Raw genomic sequence first — 13,782 nt, 5'->3', positions numbered from 1 at the left:
CTGCCGCCGCAGGTGGTGTGCATCGGCCTGCCGCGCGCCCGGCGACGGTTCGGTGAGAGAGCCTGCCTGGCGAGAACGTTCCAGCGAGCACCGTTAGTGCCCATCGCCTTTAAATCCCGTCGACCTCGCCGCTGCCTAGCGCGACGCGGTCCGTCACGCAACAGCCTTTGCCTCCGCCCACGCAGGCTGTTCCGCGGCCACCCAGCCATCCCCATCATTTCACACGGCTAGCTAGGCACACCATTTGGCCAGTTGTTATATATAGTATCCGACCCGGTTTGGTTCGAGGTAGGTGATCACCCCGATCGATCGTTCTCTTCTCCCGCCCCCGCCAAGTTTGCGCGCCACTACTCTGCCTGCTGTGAGAGCGTACAGGCGCGGCGCGGCCCTCCCTCCTAAACCTACCGCTCCGCCTCCGCAGGTGCGAGGTGGTTGACGGCCGCTTACCCGCACCGCGCGCCGTGCGCGTGCGCTACGCTTGGCGCTCGAGGTCAAGCCAAACGCTGCCCACCGCCTCTCAGCCTCCCTATATCCTCGCGCGCACGTCTTCGCTCGTTTCTCACTCGCTCCCTCCCTTCGGCTCATCGTCCATCCATCAGTGATCAGCCCCTCACGTCTCGATCAAGACCACCACCGGCCGTGCCGATGGTGATGATGCCGGCGTCGCCGGCGTCGCCGCGCGCCCGGCAGTCCGTGGTGGCGGAGCTGGAGGGCGGGCTGCTCCGGTGCGCGGACACCTTCCCCTACTTCATGCTCGTGGCGTTCGAGGCGTCCGGCCTGCCGCGGTTCGCGGCGCTGCTGGCGCTGTGGCCCCTGCTGCGGCTGCTGGAGCTGGCCGGCCGGGGCGGCCTGGCGCTGCGCGCCGCGGCGCTCGTGGCCACCGCCGGGGTGCCGCGGGCCGAGGTGGAGGCCGTGTCCCGCGGCGTGCTGCCCAAGTTCATGGCCGACGACGTCGACCCCGCCGCGTGGGCGGCCTTCGGGTCCTGCGAGGGCAGGCGCGTCGTCGTCGCCACGCGGTTGCCCCGCGTCATGGTGGAGCGGTTCGCCAAGGAGCACCTCGGCGCACACGAGGTGGTGGGCTGCGAGCTCGAGTACAGCCGCCTCAGGCGGTGCACGGGGCTCCTCAGGGGCGGCGGCGACGAGGCCGTCGCGGGCCGCGTCCGCACGCTGTTCGCCGGCGGCAACCGGCCGGACCTCGGCATCGGCCGGTCAGAGATGGCGCGCTCCTTCTTGCCATTCTGCAAGGTGCGAAACCGGTCACTGTCCAAGGTTTTACGTCGCAAAAATATTTCCTTTTTTTTTCAACGAGTTCTTGTTTTTTTAGTGTCTACACGGCACTCGAGCATTTCTCCAGTCCGTGACACTCGATTTTCCGTGCGTCCTATGGTCATCGAACGGCCACCAGTCATCTTCAACCTCCAGCAGTCAAGCAGTGTCTTCAACCTCCAGCAGCCTACCAACGCATTCAACGTCCAGCAACTAACCTGCCCCGCGGCAGCCACCTCCCGGCCCCTCCCGCACCCGCCTCGCGCCGCCGCCGTCGTCACTATCACCCCCGCCCCTACCTGGCCCAACCGGCCTCCTCCACCGCCCGGGCCGGCGGCGCCACCGCCGCCGGCCTCACCACCCCCGCGCCCACGACCTCCGCCGGGCCGGCCTGCCGCCCCCGACCTTCCCTCTAGGTCCTGCAGACTTTGGAAAACCCAATCCCAACCCCAACCCGAACCCTAACCACCCCAACCCTGACCAGTAACCTTGCCGGAGAGCTCACCGGAGGCGAAGGAGCTTCACATGGCCTTGGACTGGCAAGCGATAGTAGAATAAAAATCGAGTGTGGAGAGCCCAAAAATAACTCGGGCATGATATAGCTTTTCCTTTTTTTTCTTCGGGCAAGACGTATAATAATAGTACATACAGCACAGAAATTCAAACCAGGCACTGTACTGTAGCGGCAGCATATTTCGCACCACCTATGCGTCTATAGTAGACCTTCTTGGCCATGGCTGAAAAAAAAAATCTCCGGCGTATAAGATATGGACAAATGTGAACCATAACAACTGCACATGAGCACAGCACCTTAATCATTTTGTACCATTTGTTCATGCGAGAAACTAGCCGCAAGAGTCATGGCACATTAATTCAGCATGCAACTTGCAGGAGAATTTTTGCCAAACGAAAAAAATTGACAATGATGTAAACAATTTTATGGTTTCCTACAGCTTAAGCGTTGAACTTTTATCTGATGATGAGTACGTGCACGTGTTGCGTTGCAGGAGCAGCTCAAGCCGCCGTTCGCCGCTGGGGGCGCCGCGACGACGGACGCCCCGCCGTTCCGGCCGGTCATCTTCCACGACGGCCGCCTAGTGTGCCGTCCCACGCCGTTCATGTCCCTCGTCATCCTCCTCTGGCTGCCCCTCGGCGCGCTGGTCGCCTTCGTTCGCATCGCCGTCGGCCTCATGGTGCCCATCTGGACCATCCCCCACATCGCGCCCATCTTCGGCGGCGCCATCATCACGCACGGCCGCGCGCCTGCCCCCGTCCGCGCCGCCCGCGACGACGACGGTGGCGGCTCGCCGTCGGGCGTGCTCTTCGTGTGCACGCACCGCACGCTCATGGACCCCGTGGTCCTTGCCACCGTGCTCGGGCGCCGCGTGGCCGCCGTGACCTACTCCATCTCCCGGCTCTCGGAGGTCCTGTCCCCGATCCCGACTGTGCGGCTGACCCGCGACCGGGACGTGGACGCGGCGCGGATGCGCGCCGAGCTGGCCCGGGGCGACGTGGCCGTGTGCCCCGAGGGCACCACGTGCCGGGAGCCCTTCCTGCTCCGCTTCTCGGCGCTGTTCGCGGAGCTCAGCGACCGGATCGTGCCCGTGGCGATGAACTACCGGGTGGGGCTCTTCCACCCGACGACGGCGCGCGGGTGGAAGGCCATGGACCCCATCTTCTTCTTCATGAACCCGAGGCCCGTGTACGAGGTGACGTTCCTGAACCAGCTCCCGGCGGAGGCGACGTGCGCGGCGGGGAAGAGCCCCGTGGACGTGGCCAACTACGTGCAGCGGATACTCGCCGCCACGCTGGGGTTCGAGTGCACCAGCCTCACGCGCAAGGACAAGTATAGGGTGCTCGCCGGCAACGACGGCATCGTCAACGCCGCCAAGCCGGCGGCGCCCGGGAAGGCGGCGTGGCAGGGCCGGATCAAGGAGGTGCTCGGGTTCCTGCTCCACTAACCACACTAGCTGCAGAGAGAGACGCCACGGAGCTCTGGTCAAATCTCCGCTCACCAATTTGATTGAGTTGTACTTATACATGTACCTAGTCACGTAAAGAATCTACTCATAGTAGAATACAGTTTTAGTTTTTTCTTACACAAAATAATGTATTTTTCTTTTCATTTTACTTTAATCTGTAAATGGTTTGGCAAATTTTACTGGTTGTAATCAAAGATCAGCGTTGCTCCCTCATCAAACAGTTACGTTCCTGCGTCATCTACACAATTGGCACTCTTCATCTTACCCAGGGAGGTTTAATATATGGTCATAGTAGGTATTAATTAGGTGAGCAGATTTTTCCTGCCTTCACGAATCTTGTGCATACACGTCAGCTGATTTTCACTAGTATCACTCGGCAGCTCTACACGCAACTGTATGAAGAACATACACGTGCGTGAACGAAGGCATCCAAGTGGCAGCTGACCGAGTGACGGCTACATGACAGCAGCAAAATTGGTGCTCATGCATTAACACGAGGCTATGCTCCGTCGCTCCGGCAGTTATGACCTTAGCACCTACCGGAGAAATGTCAGGGTCAGCCTACTGATTAGGTGCACACATCCAAGATTTCAGATCTCAGGCGATGCCTCTTGCAAAACATGACGCGAGATTGAAACAGAACATAACTTTGCTCGGAAGAAGACAGAGCGAGGATGGTCTGATCAAGATCATGTGGTAGTGCTCCGCCGATAGAAAAAAGGCTCCACGTTAAGCCCTTCTCGTACTTGTTATTAAGGCCGTAATGCAAAAGGATCAGCTTAACATCCCCGGAACTGAGCCTCTGGGTTTGTTTGAACTATTGAGTAAGGGGGTGTTTGGATAACTCTTGCTAAACTTTAGTACCTGTCACATCAGATGTTTGATACTAATTAGAAGTATTCAACTTTGTCTAATTATAAAACTAATTGCACAGATGGAGTATAATTCGCAAGACGACTCGTCTCGCGAATTAGACTCCATCTGTACAATTAATTTTATAATTAACTTATATTTAACCCTCCTAATTAGCATCCGAACATCCGATATGACTCTATTAAAATTTAGCATCTCGTATCAAACACCCCTAAGATGTCTAGCTAGATTCTCTTGCAATAGGTCCGCAGTCCACTTGTCTAGAACGTCCGCATTGTTGACTGACTCGCACAATAAAAGCCCGTACAGCGACATGGCGTTGCGACCTGCAAGTGTCGCGTGCTCCCTCCGAGCTACATTTGGGGGACGCGACGTGCGATCGCCGACTCGACGAAGCCCGCTTATCAGTGGCACGGCAACGTTTCGCGCGATCTTAACACGTCTGAATAGACGCAGCAACGGAACCGCGAGGATGTATAGACGTATAGTAGATAAGATAGCAAGGTCACCTGCCGAGCTAGCAAAGCACGCCTCGCATGAAGCATGATCGCACACAGCAGGAGCCAGGGACAGCTCGGACCCTTCGTGAATTTTCGTCTCCATCAAAGACGCGTGCGACCTGTGCGCCACAACTGACTCGCCTAGTAGTCAGTAGTCGTCTGCTAAGCCAGTCCACCGTTGCTGCCCACGATGCCAGCGGGGGAGGAGGCGTGGAGCACAAAACCTGAAACCACAAATACCTAAAGTACGATTCAGGTGAGATATCATGTATCTAACTCTGAATCGCCAGATCCTAACAAAAAAAAACGCGTCATGTCAAGAATGGGATTCGAACCCATGCCCTTTCGGACCAGTACCTGAAACTGGCGCCTTAGACCAACTCGGCCATCTTGACTGATTGCTTTACGGTAGCAAAGATAACTATATATTTAAATATTAAAGTTCCACGCCCATGACAAAGCGCCTGTACGGTGTGTACTGTACACCATGTAGCTCGAATGCATGATCACAAATGACACTTGTGCTATCTTTGTACAGAAACAGTATATGCGGTGTGCATCCGGCATACGTATCCATCATTTATTTATCACGCGTTAATGTGTTAGTGACTCAATTACAGATACTGCATAGAAATACTGTTCTATAAAGAAATGTAATGGACTGGGGTGCTCGGATAAGTTTTGAAGCTGACCTGAGGGGGAAAAAAATAGGTGGGGACGGTCCCCAAACACCTCACGGTGAGGATCCATCCTCGAGCGGCGGCAATTCTCTGCCTGAGAAAGGCTCGGCTCGGCTCTCTCCAACAGCCCAACGTCATGCGGCTCGGCTCCCAGGCGAAATGGTCAAATGGACACCGCAGCTCGGCTCCTAGATACGCACCCTAATCCGCTCAGTGTCGAGGTCGTCCGTAGCCGGCGAAGTTGCCTCGTTCTGCGCCGCCATGTCCCTCAACCGCAGGCGTAATCGAGTCTGTTGTCGTCCCTCTCTTCCGCTTAAGGTTCAATTATTCTTTGTGTTCCTGATTTGCTTCAAACTGATTTCTTCCCTTGACCATGAACGAATCATGTATACGTCGTTGTTTGGATCTGAACCCCCGTGATGGATGTATATTATCTAATTTGGTTGCAGGAGCTGGCCTGATAAAAATCAGAGAACAATGGCCAGTGTGCCGAGAAATGAGCAGCTCTGACACACTCTGGTCGAGATAGGTTCTTGCTTCGGTGATTGTGATCCTATTCAATATGAAATGCTTATCTTCTTGTAAGTAACATCACTCAACAAACTGGCACCTGTTACTACTGTCTATTATAGGCTTTCATTTTGAATGTCACTGTAATTGTCTTGGTTTGAGGTTGATGGGTGTCAGGCCACACCGTAAAGGCAGCAAAAGAGGATGTAAAACCTGTCATTTTTTTTTCAGAATTTTAGAATTTTTCTTGTGAACGAAACCTGCCATTCTTCTTCACATGAATATGTCAAAACATCCACATGTATTTCATATAAAAAGATTACTAGTATCTAATAGTTAGTACATTGTCAGGAAGAGCAATCAGCTCTAAAATGGTACAAAATGTGTCATGAATCCAGCTCCAAAGTAGGAACGTTGGCTGCATGATTCAGTCATTCAGTTTCTAATGCATCATCAAACTCTGAATAATTGTTTGATCATATTTGCAATCAGTAATGGGCAGAACCTTCAGAGTATCAAACATTACCTCGAAAGAAGTCAAAGAACCAAGTCTGAACCGAGAGAAACTCAAGTCTTAACCCAAGCTTCTCCATCACCGCCTTGAATGGATCATTGAACCTCACGAGCTCAAGGTGCAGCTTCTTCAGGCAGGGGAGTCAGGCATCGTTGACACTGGTGAACAGATGAGACGCCTTACGCAACGCCTTGTAAGCACTGCAACAATTGAGAGCCTGAGAGACCGTGCTGGAACCATGAGCAGCATGTTGGCGGCACCCGTGCAGACGGTGGAGGTGGCGCGGCGGACGAGGGGGCACCAGCGGACGAGTTGCGGCGGCGGATATGGGAGTATTGGACACGGGGGACGCGTGCGGAGCTGCGACGGCGGTCGGCGGACGATGGGAGCCACCAGCGGACAGCTGCGGCGGTGGTTGAGGACGACGGAGACCACATCGGTGGCGCTGCTGCGGGCTTCCAGTCCAGGACCACTCGTCGGCACGGCGCACGCTGCACGCGGAGGCTGGCGAAGCATGCAAACCGAGATCGCTTAGAGTTGGAGCCAAGCCGACGACGCGAGGGCGCGATAAGCTAGGAAACTGCACATCATCACGATCCGTTAGGTCCGCACGGAAGTAACTTTGGGGACGGTCCCACTGAATTTTCTTCCGACCTGAGGCGTCGTCCTCCACCAGTACATCATCCCACGGACTAAGGCCTCGTTTGGATTCTCAAAATCTCTGTTCATCCAAACGGGCCCTAAGAGTAGTTAGCTAAAAAATCTGCTGCAAGGCTACTCTGGGTTGATCCAGTGTCAGTGTGCCGGGGGGAGGAAAGCATAGCATGTATGTAACGGTCAAGGGAGAAAAAGCGAGGAGTGGTTAGCTGATTCATAGACTTGTCTTTATTTGCGTATATAGCCCTTGAAGAGTAGTTGGCTGATGCATTGGGTTGTTTCTCTTCGTTAGCAGATAAATATATAGTGCTGTCCTTCCACTCCCCGCGGCAGCCAATGGACTTGGTAAATCTACATTTGACTATTCTATGACAGATAATTCTCTTTTCATGATTTTTTCGAGCACGCACACTTAATCCACTACTTGGAAAACGTGCCATCCGTAATGACTCATGCGTGCCTGCGTGAAGTGCCCTGATGCCAAAAAAAAAAAATCCCTACCTACGCTAAAGGCTGTGCGACAATAGCGAGGGGGTCAGGCATAGCTCATATACATGTTAGAATACACCTACAAGTTAATTCATTATTCCATCTATCATAAATTATATTTATAGGTCATTTTATCTTTTCTATATGCATAATTTTAATTATACGCCTATGAAATATTATGAATCTATGAATCTACAAAAGTCATTACGACTTGTAGTTTGCGGAGGGAATAATATATTAGCCTTGTAGGTGAGCAAGCTTTCGAGAATAGTGAGAAGCACCTGACGCTAGCACCAGAAATTCACTGATAATATAGCTCATCACTAAATTAAATTGGGCACGTTAAAATGCAGGCATCATACATGGATCAGGGGTTATTCGAAAATGCAATCTGACCTTAAATAGGTACATGATGGGAGAGAAAACTTGCGTGCTTTGGTGCTTGTTTTACAAAACTAAAGCTGTACAATTTTACATGGATACTCTATGCAAAACAAGCACTTGCATGTGTTGGAACTGCAAATAGCTAGTGCCTTTTTGATCTGGACTTCACCTCAGAGAAGTGATCCAAGTTCATCACCTGTCTCTCCATGCTAGCAATTTGTGCTTTCAGTATTCTGATCTCCATCTCCATCCTAGTTTTCTCAGCAATTCGAGCGTTTTGCACATCTTCTAAAATTTGAAGTGCATACTGTTCTTGTCTCCATCGAGAACTCTCTTCTGCTGGACTTGTAGCAACCAACTCTAGTGCACGATCTCTTCCGAAATCCCTTCCACTGTCACGCAAAGGCACTTTGATCTCCTTGCAAGCTGAATGTGATTCCTGAACTGCATGCCTTGAGGGATAACAAAAATTGGTGGCCTGTACTCTGTTTAATGGTTCAGCACGAATTCTTCCCAGAGATTCTTTAATATCTTTTAGATACATAGATCTGATATTCTGTGCTTTCTTAACCTCTTCATTACTTGACTTGCCAAATTTGACAGGGTCACGGCAAGATGTGTTTATTGAATCAGAAGCTAACTTGTCATTGCTTTTTGTCGGTTCTTCAGCCCATCCATTATCATCGTCACACTGGTCATCGACATTTGAAGGAGAAATCACAACGCATGCTGAGGTCTGATCTTTGCAAGTCACTTCATCATTCTCCCTAAAAATGGATCTTTCGGTTTCACTCTCCAAATTTTCTTGTTTCACTTCTACCATGTTTTTAGGCTCTAGTGGAAGAGCTCCTTCAGGTTCCATCCCTGTAGTTTGATTTGATTCAAAGCCTGCAACTTCTGTTATATTATGTTCCTCAAAGGAAGGTGCATTCTCCTTGTCCTCGGAAGAAACAGATTGTGTTGTAAGAAGAGTCTCATGAGACAATTTAACAACTCCATCAGGTTTCACCCTACATTCAAGTGCATTCACATCAGCCACATCTCTGTTGTCTTCACCGGCCATTTCATGATCCTGCTTCTCTTGCACTGCCGCTTCCTGCGATCGAGATTCATCAGCTACTACAGTCAAAAGAAAAGCTTACATTAAGGACTCAAACTATGCTCACCGTTTCCACACTTAAAGCATACTGGTTCAGTGTTCCCTCCTTTGACCCAGCCATGCCAACCTCCACATCAGTTGCATGCTGGTTCAGTGTTCCCTCCTTTGACCCAGCCATGTCAACCTCCACATGAGTTACATCAGATTTCAATTCACTACTATCTATCATAGTTGTGTCTTCCAAAATCCTCTCCTCATTCACATGTTCAACTTCATGGTGTTGCTTGTCCTCCATTGCCTGCAGATGTAAAACATGTTTGTCATACTGAGTAATAGTTAACTGGATGGAGATTCTAAAATGCACTTGCCTCCTCAGTGGTGCAAGTTTCTTTGTTCTGCGTTGAATCACTAACATTCACAGCAACCCCACAGGTATCCGCTCCACCAAGTGTATAGGCTTCTTCCAAGGATATTCTACTTTCATATGCAATTTCACACTCCATTCTTTTCTCCGTTATCTGGTCCTGCAAAAGAGTATAATCAGATTCCGCCAAATCATAGTCTCGAAAAAAAAGGAAGATTCCACAAACCAAACAAAAAGTTTCCTTGTTCTGCGTTGAATCACTAACATTCACAGCAACCACACAGGTATCCACTCCATCACCAAATTTATAGGCTTCTTCTAAGGGTATTCCACTTTCATATGCGGTGTGACACTCCATTCTTTTCTCCGTTACCTGGTCCTGTAAAAGAGTATAATCAGATTCGATGAATCATAGTCTCGAAAAAAAGGAAAGATTCCACAAACCAAACAAAAAGTTAATTTTGCAGGTAGACTCACCTCTTTATTGTCCAAAAGTTCTTGGTTCTGTATAACACTGGAAGATTTGACCTCAGGAACTTCTGTACCAGTTGAATCGATTTGGTGTTCACCACAAACAAGAGCATCTGCTTCATTTGGCAAATTCATTTTGTTGTTTTCAATTGTAGTTTCTAAATGTTGTCCTTCCTCCATTGCTAGTTGCTGAAAAAGTCCAAATGTCAGGATTCAAATACGGTACAAATGAAATAAGAGAAACGGATAAAATTTCCAGGTAGACTCACTTCTCTATTGTCCAAAAGTTCTTGGTTCGGTAGTCTTTTGGTAGACTCGACCTCATTAACCTCTATACCAGTTGGATCAATTTGATATTCACCGCAATCAGGAATACCTGCATCTTCTGACATATTCATTTTATTACTCTCAATTGTCGGTCCAATTTGATATCCACTGCAAACAGGAATATCTTCATCCTCCGACATATTCATTTTGTTGTTCCCAATTGCAGTTCCAAGATCCTGTGTTCCACTCGTTCCTTGTTGCTGCAAAAGACAAAATATCATGATTCAAACAAAGTAATCCAGTAGGGATTGTGCAAGCACACGCACCTTGTTGACATCCAAAATATCCTGGTTTTCATTTCCTTCTGCAGGAGGAGTTTTGTCAACCTCCAAAGTGGCCAAATCGGACTTCATTCTGCTATCTAGCATATGGATGCCTCGCAGTTCTGTTGTCTCCTTGTTCTCACATGCGATTATGTGGTCCTGTTTTTGTTTCAGAGCCATTTCCTGCAACCCCCTCCCCCCATAAAAAAGAATGATAAAATAAAATAAAATGCATAGTTAGATTAGCCAATAGTCAATATGTGACCAACTATCATGATCAGGGATTCTGTGACCGCACTCACCTTATCCAAGCCCAAAATTTCCTGGTGTCGAATTCCTCCTCCAGCATGAGTTTCATCAGTCTCCAAAGTGACCGAATCCGATTTCACTCTGCTATCTAGCATATGGCTGCCTTCCAAAACCATTGTCTCCTTGTTCTCCCATATGATTATGCGGTCCTGTTTCTGTTTTGGAACCATTTTGTGCTGACAAAGAAATAGCATGGTCAGATCAACTAATAGTTAAAACAGATAAGAGTGACCAAATCTCATGATTCAGATAAGGTGATTCACACTCACCTTGTCCAAGTCCAAAATTTCCTGGTTTTGCATTCCTCCTGCAGTGTGAATTTCATCAACCTCCAAAGTGATCAAATCAGATTTCACTCCACTATCCAGCATATGGCTTCTTTCCAATATTGCTGTTGCCTTGTTCTCGCCTATGATTTTGTGGTCATGTTTCTGTGTCAGAGCCAGTTCCTGCCAAAAAGAATGGTCAGAATGTCAGACTAAGTATTAGTTAACACAAATACAGAAATTTACAAGCACACCCACCAACCTCCATATCCATGGTTCTGTGGTCATAAATTCCTTCAACCTTCATAGCAGCTGCATCAGATTCAGATGACAGTTCCCTCTGATTATTCGGCTCAACATTCTGAATGCATTGCTTCTCCATCATGCCTCCTTTAAACTGTACAGTAGCTGAACTACAAAGCATCTCACTGTCGGTTGAGTTCTTTGAATCTTTCATCATATCATTATTATCAGATTCCTTTTCATGTGCCTGAGTGATTTCTTCAGGGATGTCCTCCGCTCTTATCCTTGTAGCCCTCTCGCTTTGTTCATCCAGCTCCTCAACTAGAGTAATTTCCTCAACATGGTCATGTATACTTTTCTTTGTCAATGACGTGGCTTGTCCTTCTGCCGCCTGTTCTACTCCAAGAGCATCAGTAATATTAGCACCATCTTTCTCAATTAATAAATCACATCCCTCTCCAAGAGCATCAGCAACATTATCACCGTATTTCTCCATCAACAGGTCGCATCCCTCCCCTTCGGCTTGTTTTACTTTGTAAACCTCCATGGACTCATCTACATCTTTCTCTGCTAGATCCTTGTCATCTGCACAGGGCTTTTCCTTGGTATCTTCCTCTATCGGTGCTGGTGCTGTATCTCTTAACTTTTCATATCCTAATTGAGGAACTTTCATAGTATTGTCTTCAGGAATATTATGTGTTTCCATAGCTTCCTTCTCCAACTCCATTACCAAAGTGGTTCCTTCTTCTGGCCTATCTTTGATATCAAGAGACCTAGCTACAGAAATTTCCATAGCTTCCTCCTCTGACTTCATTACCGCAGTGTCTCCTTCTGGCTTATCTGTGATATCAAGAGACCTGACTACAGGATTATTAAGTGTTTCCTCCTTCTGCATTGCAGTAGCACCTCCTTCAAGTTCATTAGTGGAGATTTCTGGGGAAATATCTACTATGGAGTTTCCTCCATCACCTATAACCGGATTCATGATATCATCCTTCTTGGGCACAACTACAGCAGGACTTGCTGTTTGTAGCCTTGGCAGAAGTAGCACAACATCATCATTGGTAGCTCCAACATTAGGCAGCAACGCCTCATCTGATCCCATGTCATATTTTGGCAAGGATCCCTTTTTGTAGCTGCTGCCAGCAGCATCACTTATCCCACTTCGTCCAGCTGCAAGCCAACCTGAGAACTTTGGATCATACAACTCTTCAAGCTTGCGTTTTTTGTCACTAGGTGAGACACGGGCCTTCTTCATCCTGCGCTCCTTCTCTGCCTCAGCTTCCATTGCAGCTGGCGTCTTTTTCACCCTGCGTTTGGAAGTCTTTGACTCCAGTGGAATGCTTGGTGCCCCTGCACGAAGATCAGAAGGTTGTACTTGCTGCTTCCACCACTGCGCATACCGTGCCGTGATCCCAGGTTCAGACTGAGGGATGAATAAACTCACATTCTTCCCCTCCAGTTCATAGGTCTGCCAAGCAACCGCCCAATCCTGATTGGCACGGCGAACATCCATAGGCACATCTTGGTCCAGTCCAAACTGCCTTGCAACGCGGTGTGGGAGGTACTGCTCAATGCAATCCATCCCCACAAGCTCACAAGGCCGCAAGCAGTGTGCCAGCAATCTCAGTTGATCATTTCCAGTGAGATCGCTGCTGCAAACCCAGCCACTGTACTTCTTGAGAGCAGTGGCATAAGGAAGCTGCCATAGAAAGTTGTCCCTTGAATTGAGGACCTCGCGTATGAGTGTCGGGTTGGCCTTTCTGCTCAGATCATGCCAGCGAGCGGCCATGGGCTCACCATCCCCCAGCAGGTTCTCCCTTCCAGGCCTGAGCGCAGGGAAGCGCTCCCATATCCAGAGATGAAGAAGGTAGAGGGGCGAATAGAGGGATAAGGAAGATAGCATATCAGCATTGCCAGTGGTGGAGGCGGCACCTGCGGCGACGAGGAATGACTTGATGTCGCGCAGGTCCCTGTAGAGGGAGGCGAGCACGGCGGGCGCGAGCGCGACGCGCTCGCCGCGCGCGAGGCGGACGGCGATGGGGAAGACAGCCTGGCGCATGGTGGACTCCGGGTGGCCCGGGAGCACGAAGCGCGTGAGCCAGAGCGCGAGGAAGGCGGCGTGCTCGAGGACGGTGTCGTTGTGATCGGTGAGGAAGTGCTTGATCCAGGCGGAGAGGTGCGCCTTCTTGCAGGCGCTGCGGTTGAAGCCGAGGCGCACCCCGTTGAGCGCGGCCTCGTCGGGGCGCCATTCGGGCTGTAGCGGCGCGGGGACGGGGGAGCCGGTGGCGGGCAATCCGGCGATGACGGCGACGTCGTGGAGGGTGAGGGTGGCCTCGCCCCAGGGGAAGGCGAAGGTGGATGTGGCGGGGGACCAGAAGGAGGCGAGGTGGAGGACGTGGGAGGCGTCGGGCTTGATCCTGTAGGTGGAGGCGAGGACGGCGTCGTGGATGCCGAGGCGGCGCCAGAGCGGGGCGTGGAGCGGGCGGAGCTTGGCGACCCAGACCTCCCAATGGCGCGGGGCGCCGAGCCAGCCGCGGAAGTAGAGGCGGTGCTCGGCGGAGGCGACGGCTTGGGGTGGGGGA

At 50.6% G+C, this 13,782-nt stretch overlaps 2 protein-coding genes, 1 long non-coding RNA gene and 1 other non-coding gene across 4 annotated transcripts; 2 read left to right on the top strand and 2 right to left on the bottom strand.

Annotated features, from left to right (window-relative positions):
• Window positions 1-278: 278 nt before the first annotated feature.
• On the top strand, window positions 279-3,468 carry LOC101757809 (glycerol-3-phosphate acyltransferase 5). The gene is made up of 2 exons (XM_004961811.3): window positions 279-1,245; window positions 2,274-3,468. The coding sequence occupies exons 1-2, from the start codon at window positions 646-648 to the stop codon at window positions 3,225-3,227; spliced, it is 1,554 nt and encodes a 517-aa protein (XP_004961868.1). The 5' UTR covers window positions 279-645; the 3' UTR covers window positions 3,228-3,468.
• Window positions 3,469-4,935: 1,467 nt separating this feature from the next.
• On the bottom strand, window positions 4,936-5,016 carry TRNAL-CAG. The gene has a single exon. It is a non-coding gene; the product is annotated as a tRNA-Leu (tRNA).
• A 496-nt stretch (window positions 5,017-5,512) lies between these two features.
• Window positions 5,513-5,952, top strand: LOC111256582. Its single transcript, XR_002676626.1, has 2 exons — window positions 5,513-5,619; window positions 5,751-5,952. It is a non-coding gene; the product is annotated as an uncharacterized LOC111256582 (long non-coding RNA).
• A 1,819-nt stretch (window positions 5,953-7,771) lies between these two features.
• LOC101757407 lies at window positions 7,772-13,776 on the bottom strand. Its single transcript, XM_004961810.2, has 10 exons — window positions 11,217-13,776; window positions 10,958-11,137; window positions 10,682-10,864; window positions 10,383-10,562; window positions 10,059-10,316; window positions 9,796-9,978; window positions 9,584-9,697; window positions 9,323-9,478; window positions 9,022-9,252; window positions 7,772-8,951 (listed from the first exon to the last, which is right to left on the bottom strand). The coding sequence occupies exons 1-10, from the start codon at window positions 13,257-13,259 to the stop codon at window positions 7,998-8,000; spliced, it is 4,482 nt and encodes a 1,493-aa protein (XP_004961867.1). The 5' UTR covers window positions 13,260-13,776; the 3' UTR covers window positions 7,772-7,997.
• Window positions 13,777-13,782: the final 6 nt, after the last annotated feature.

This window comes from Setaria italica, chromosome III (genome assembly GCF_000263155.2).
Source record: "Setaria italica strain Yugu1 chromosome III, Setaria_italica_v2.0, whole genome shotgun sequence".
Classification (NCBI taxonomy): Eukaryota; Viridiplantae; Streptophyta; class Magnoliopsida; order Poales; family Poaceae; genus Setaria; species Setaria italica.
The sequence above is the reverse complement of the archived record's forward strand: the minus strand, read 5'-3'. Positions and strand labels throughout refer to the sequence as shown.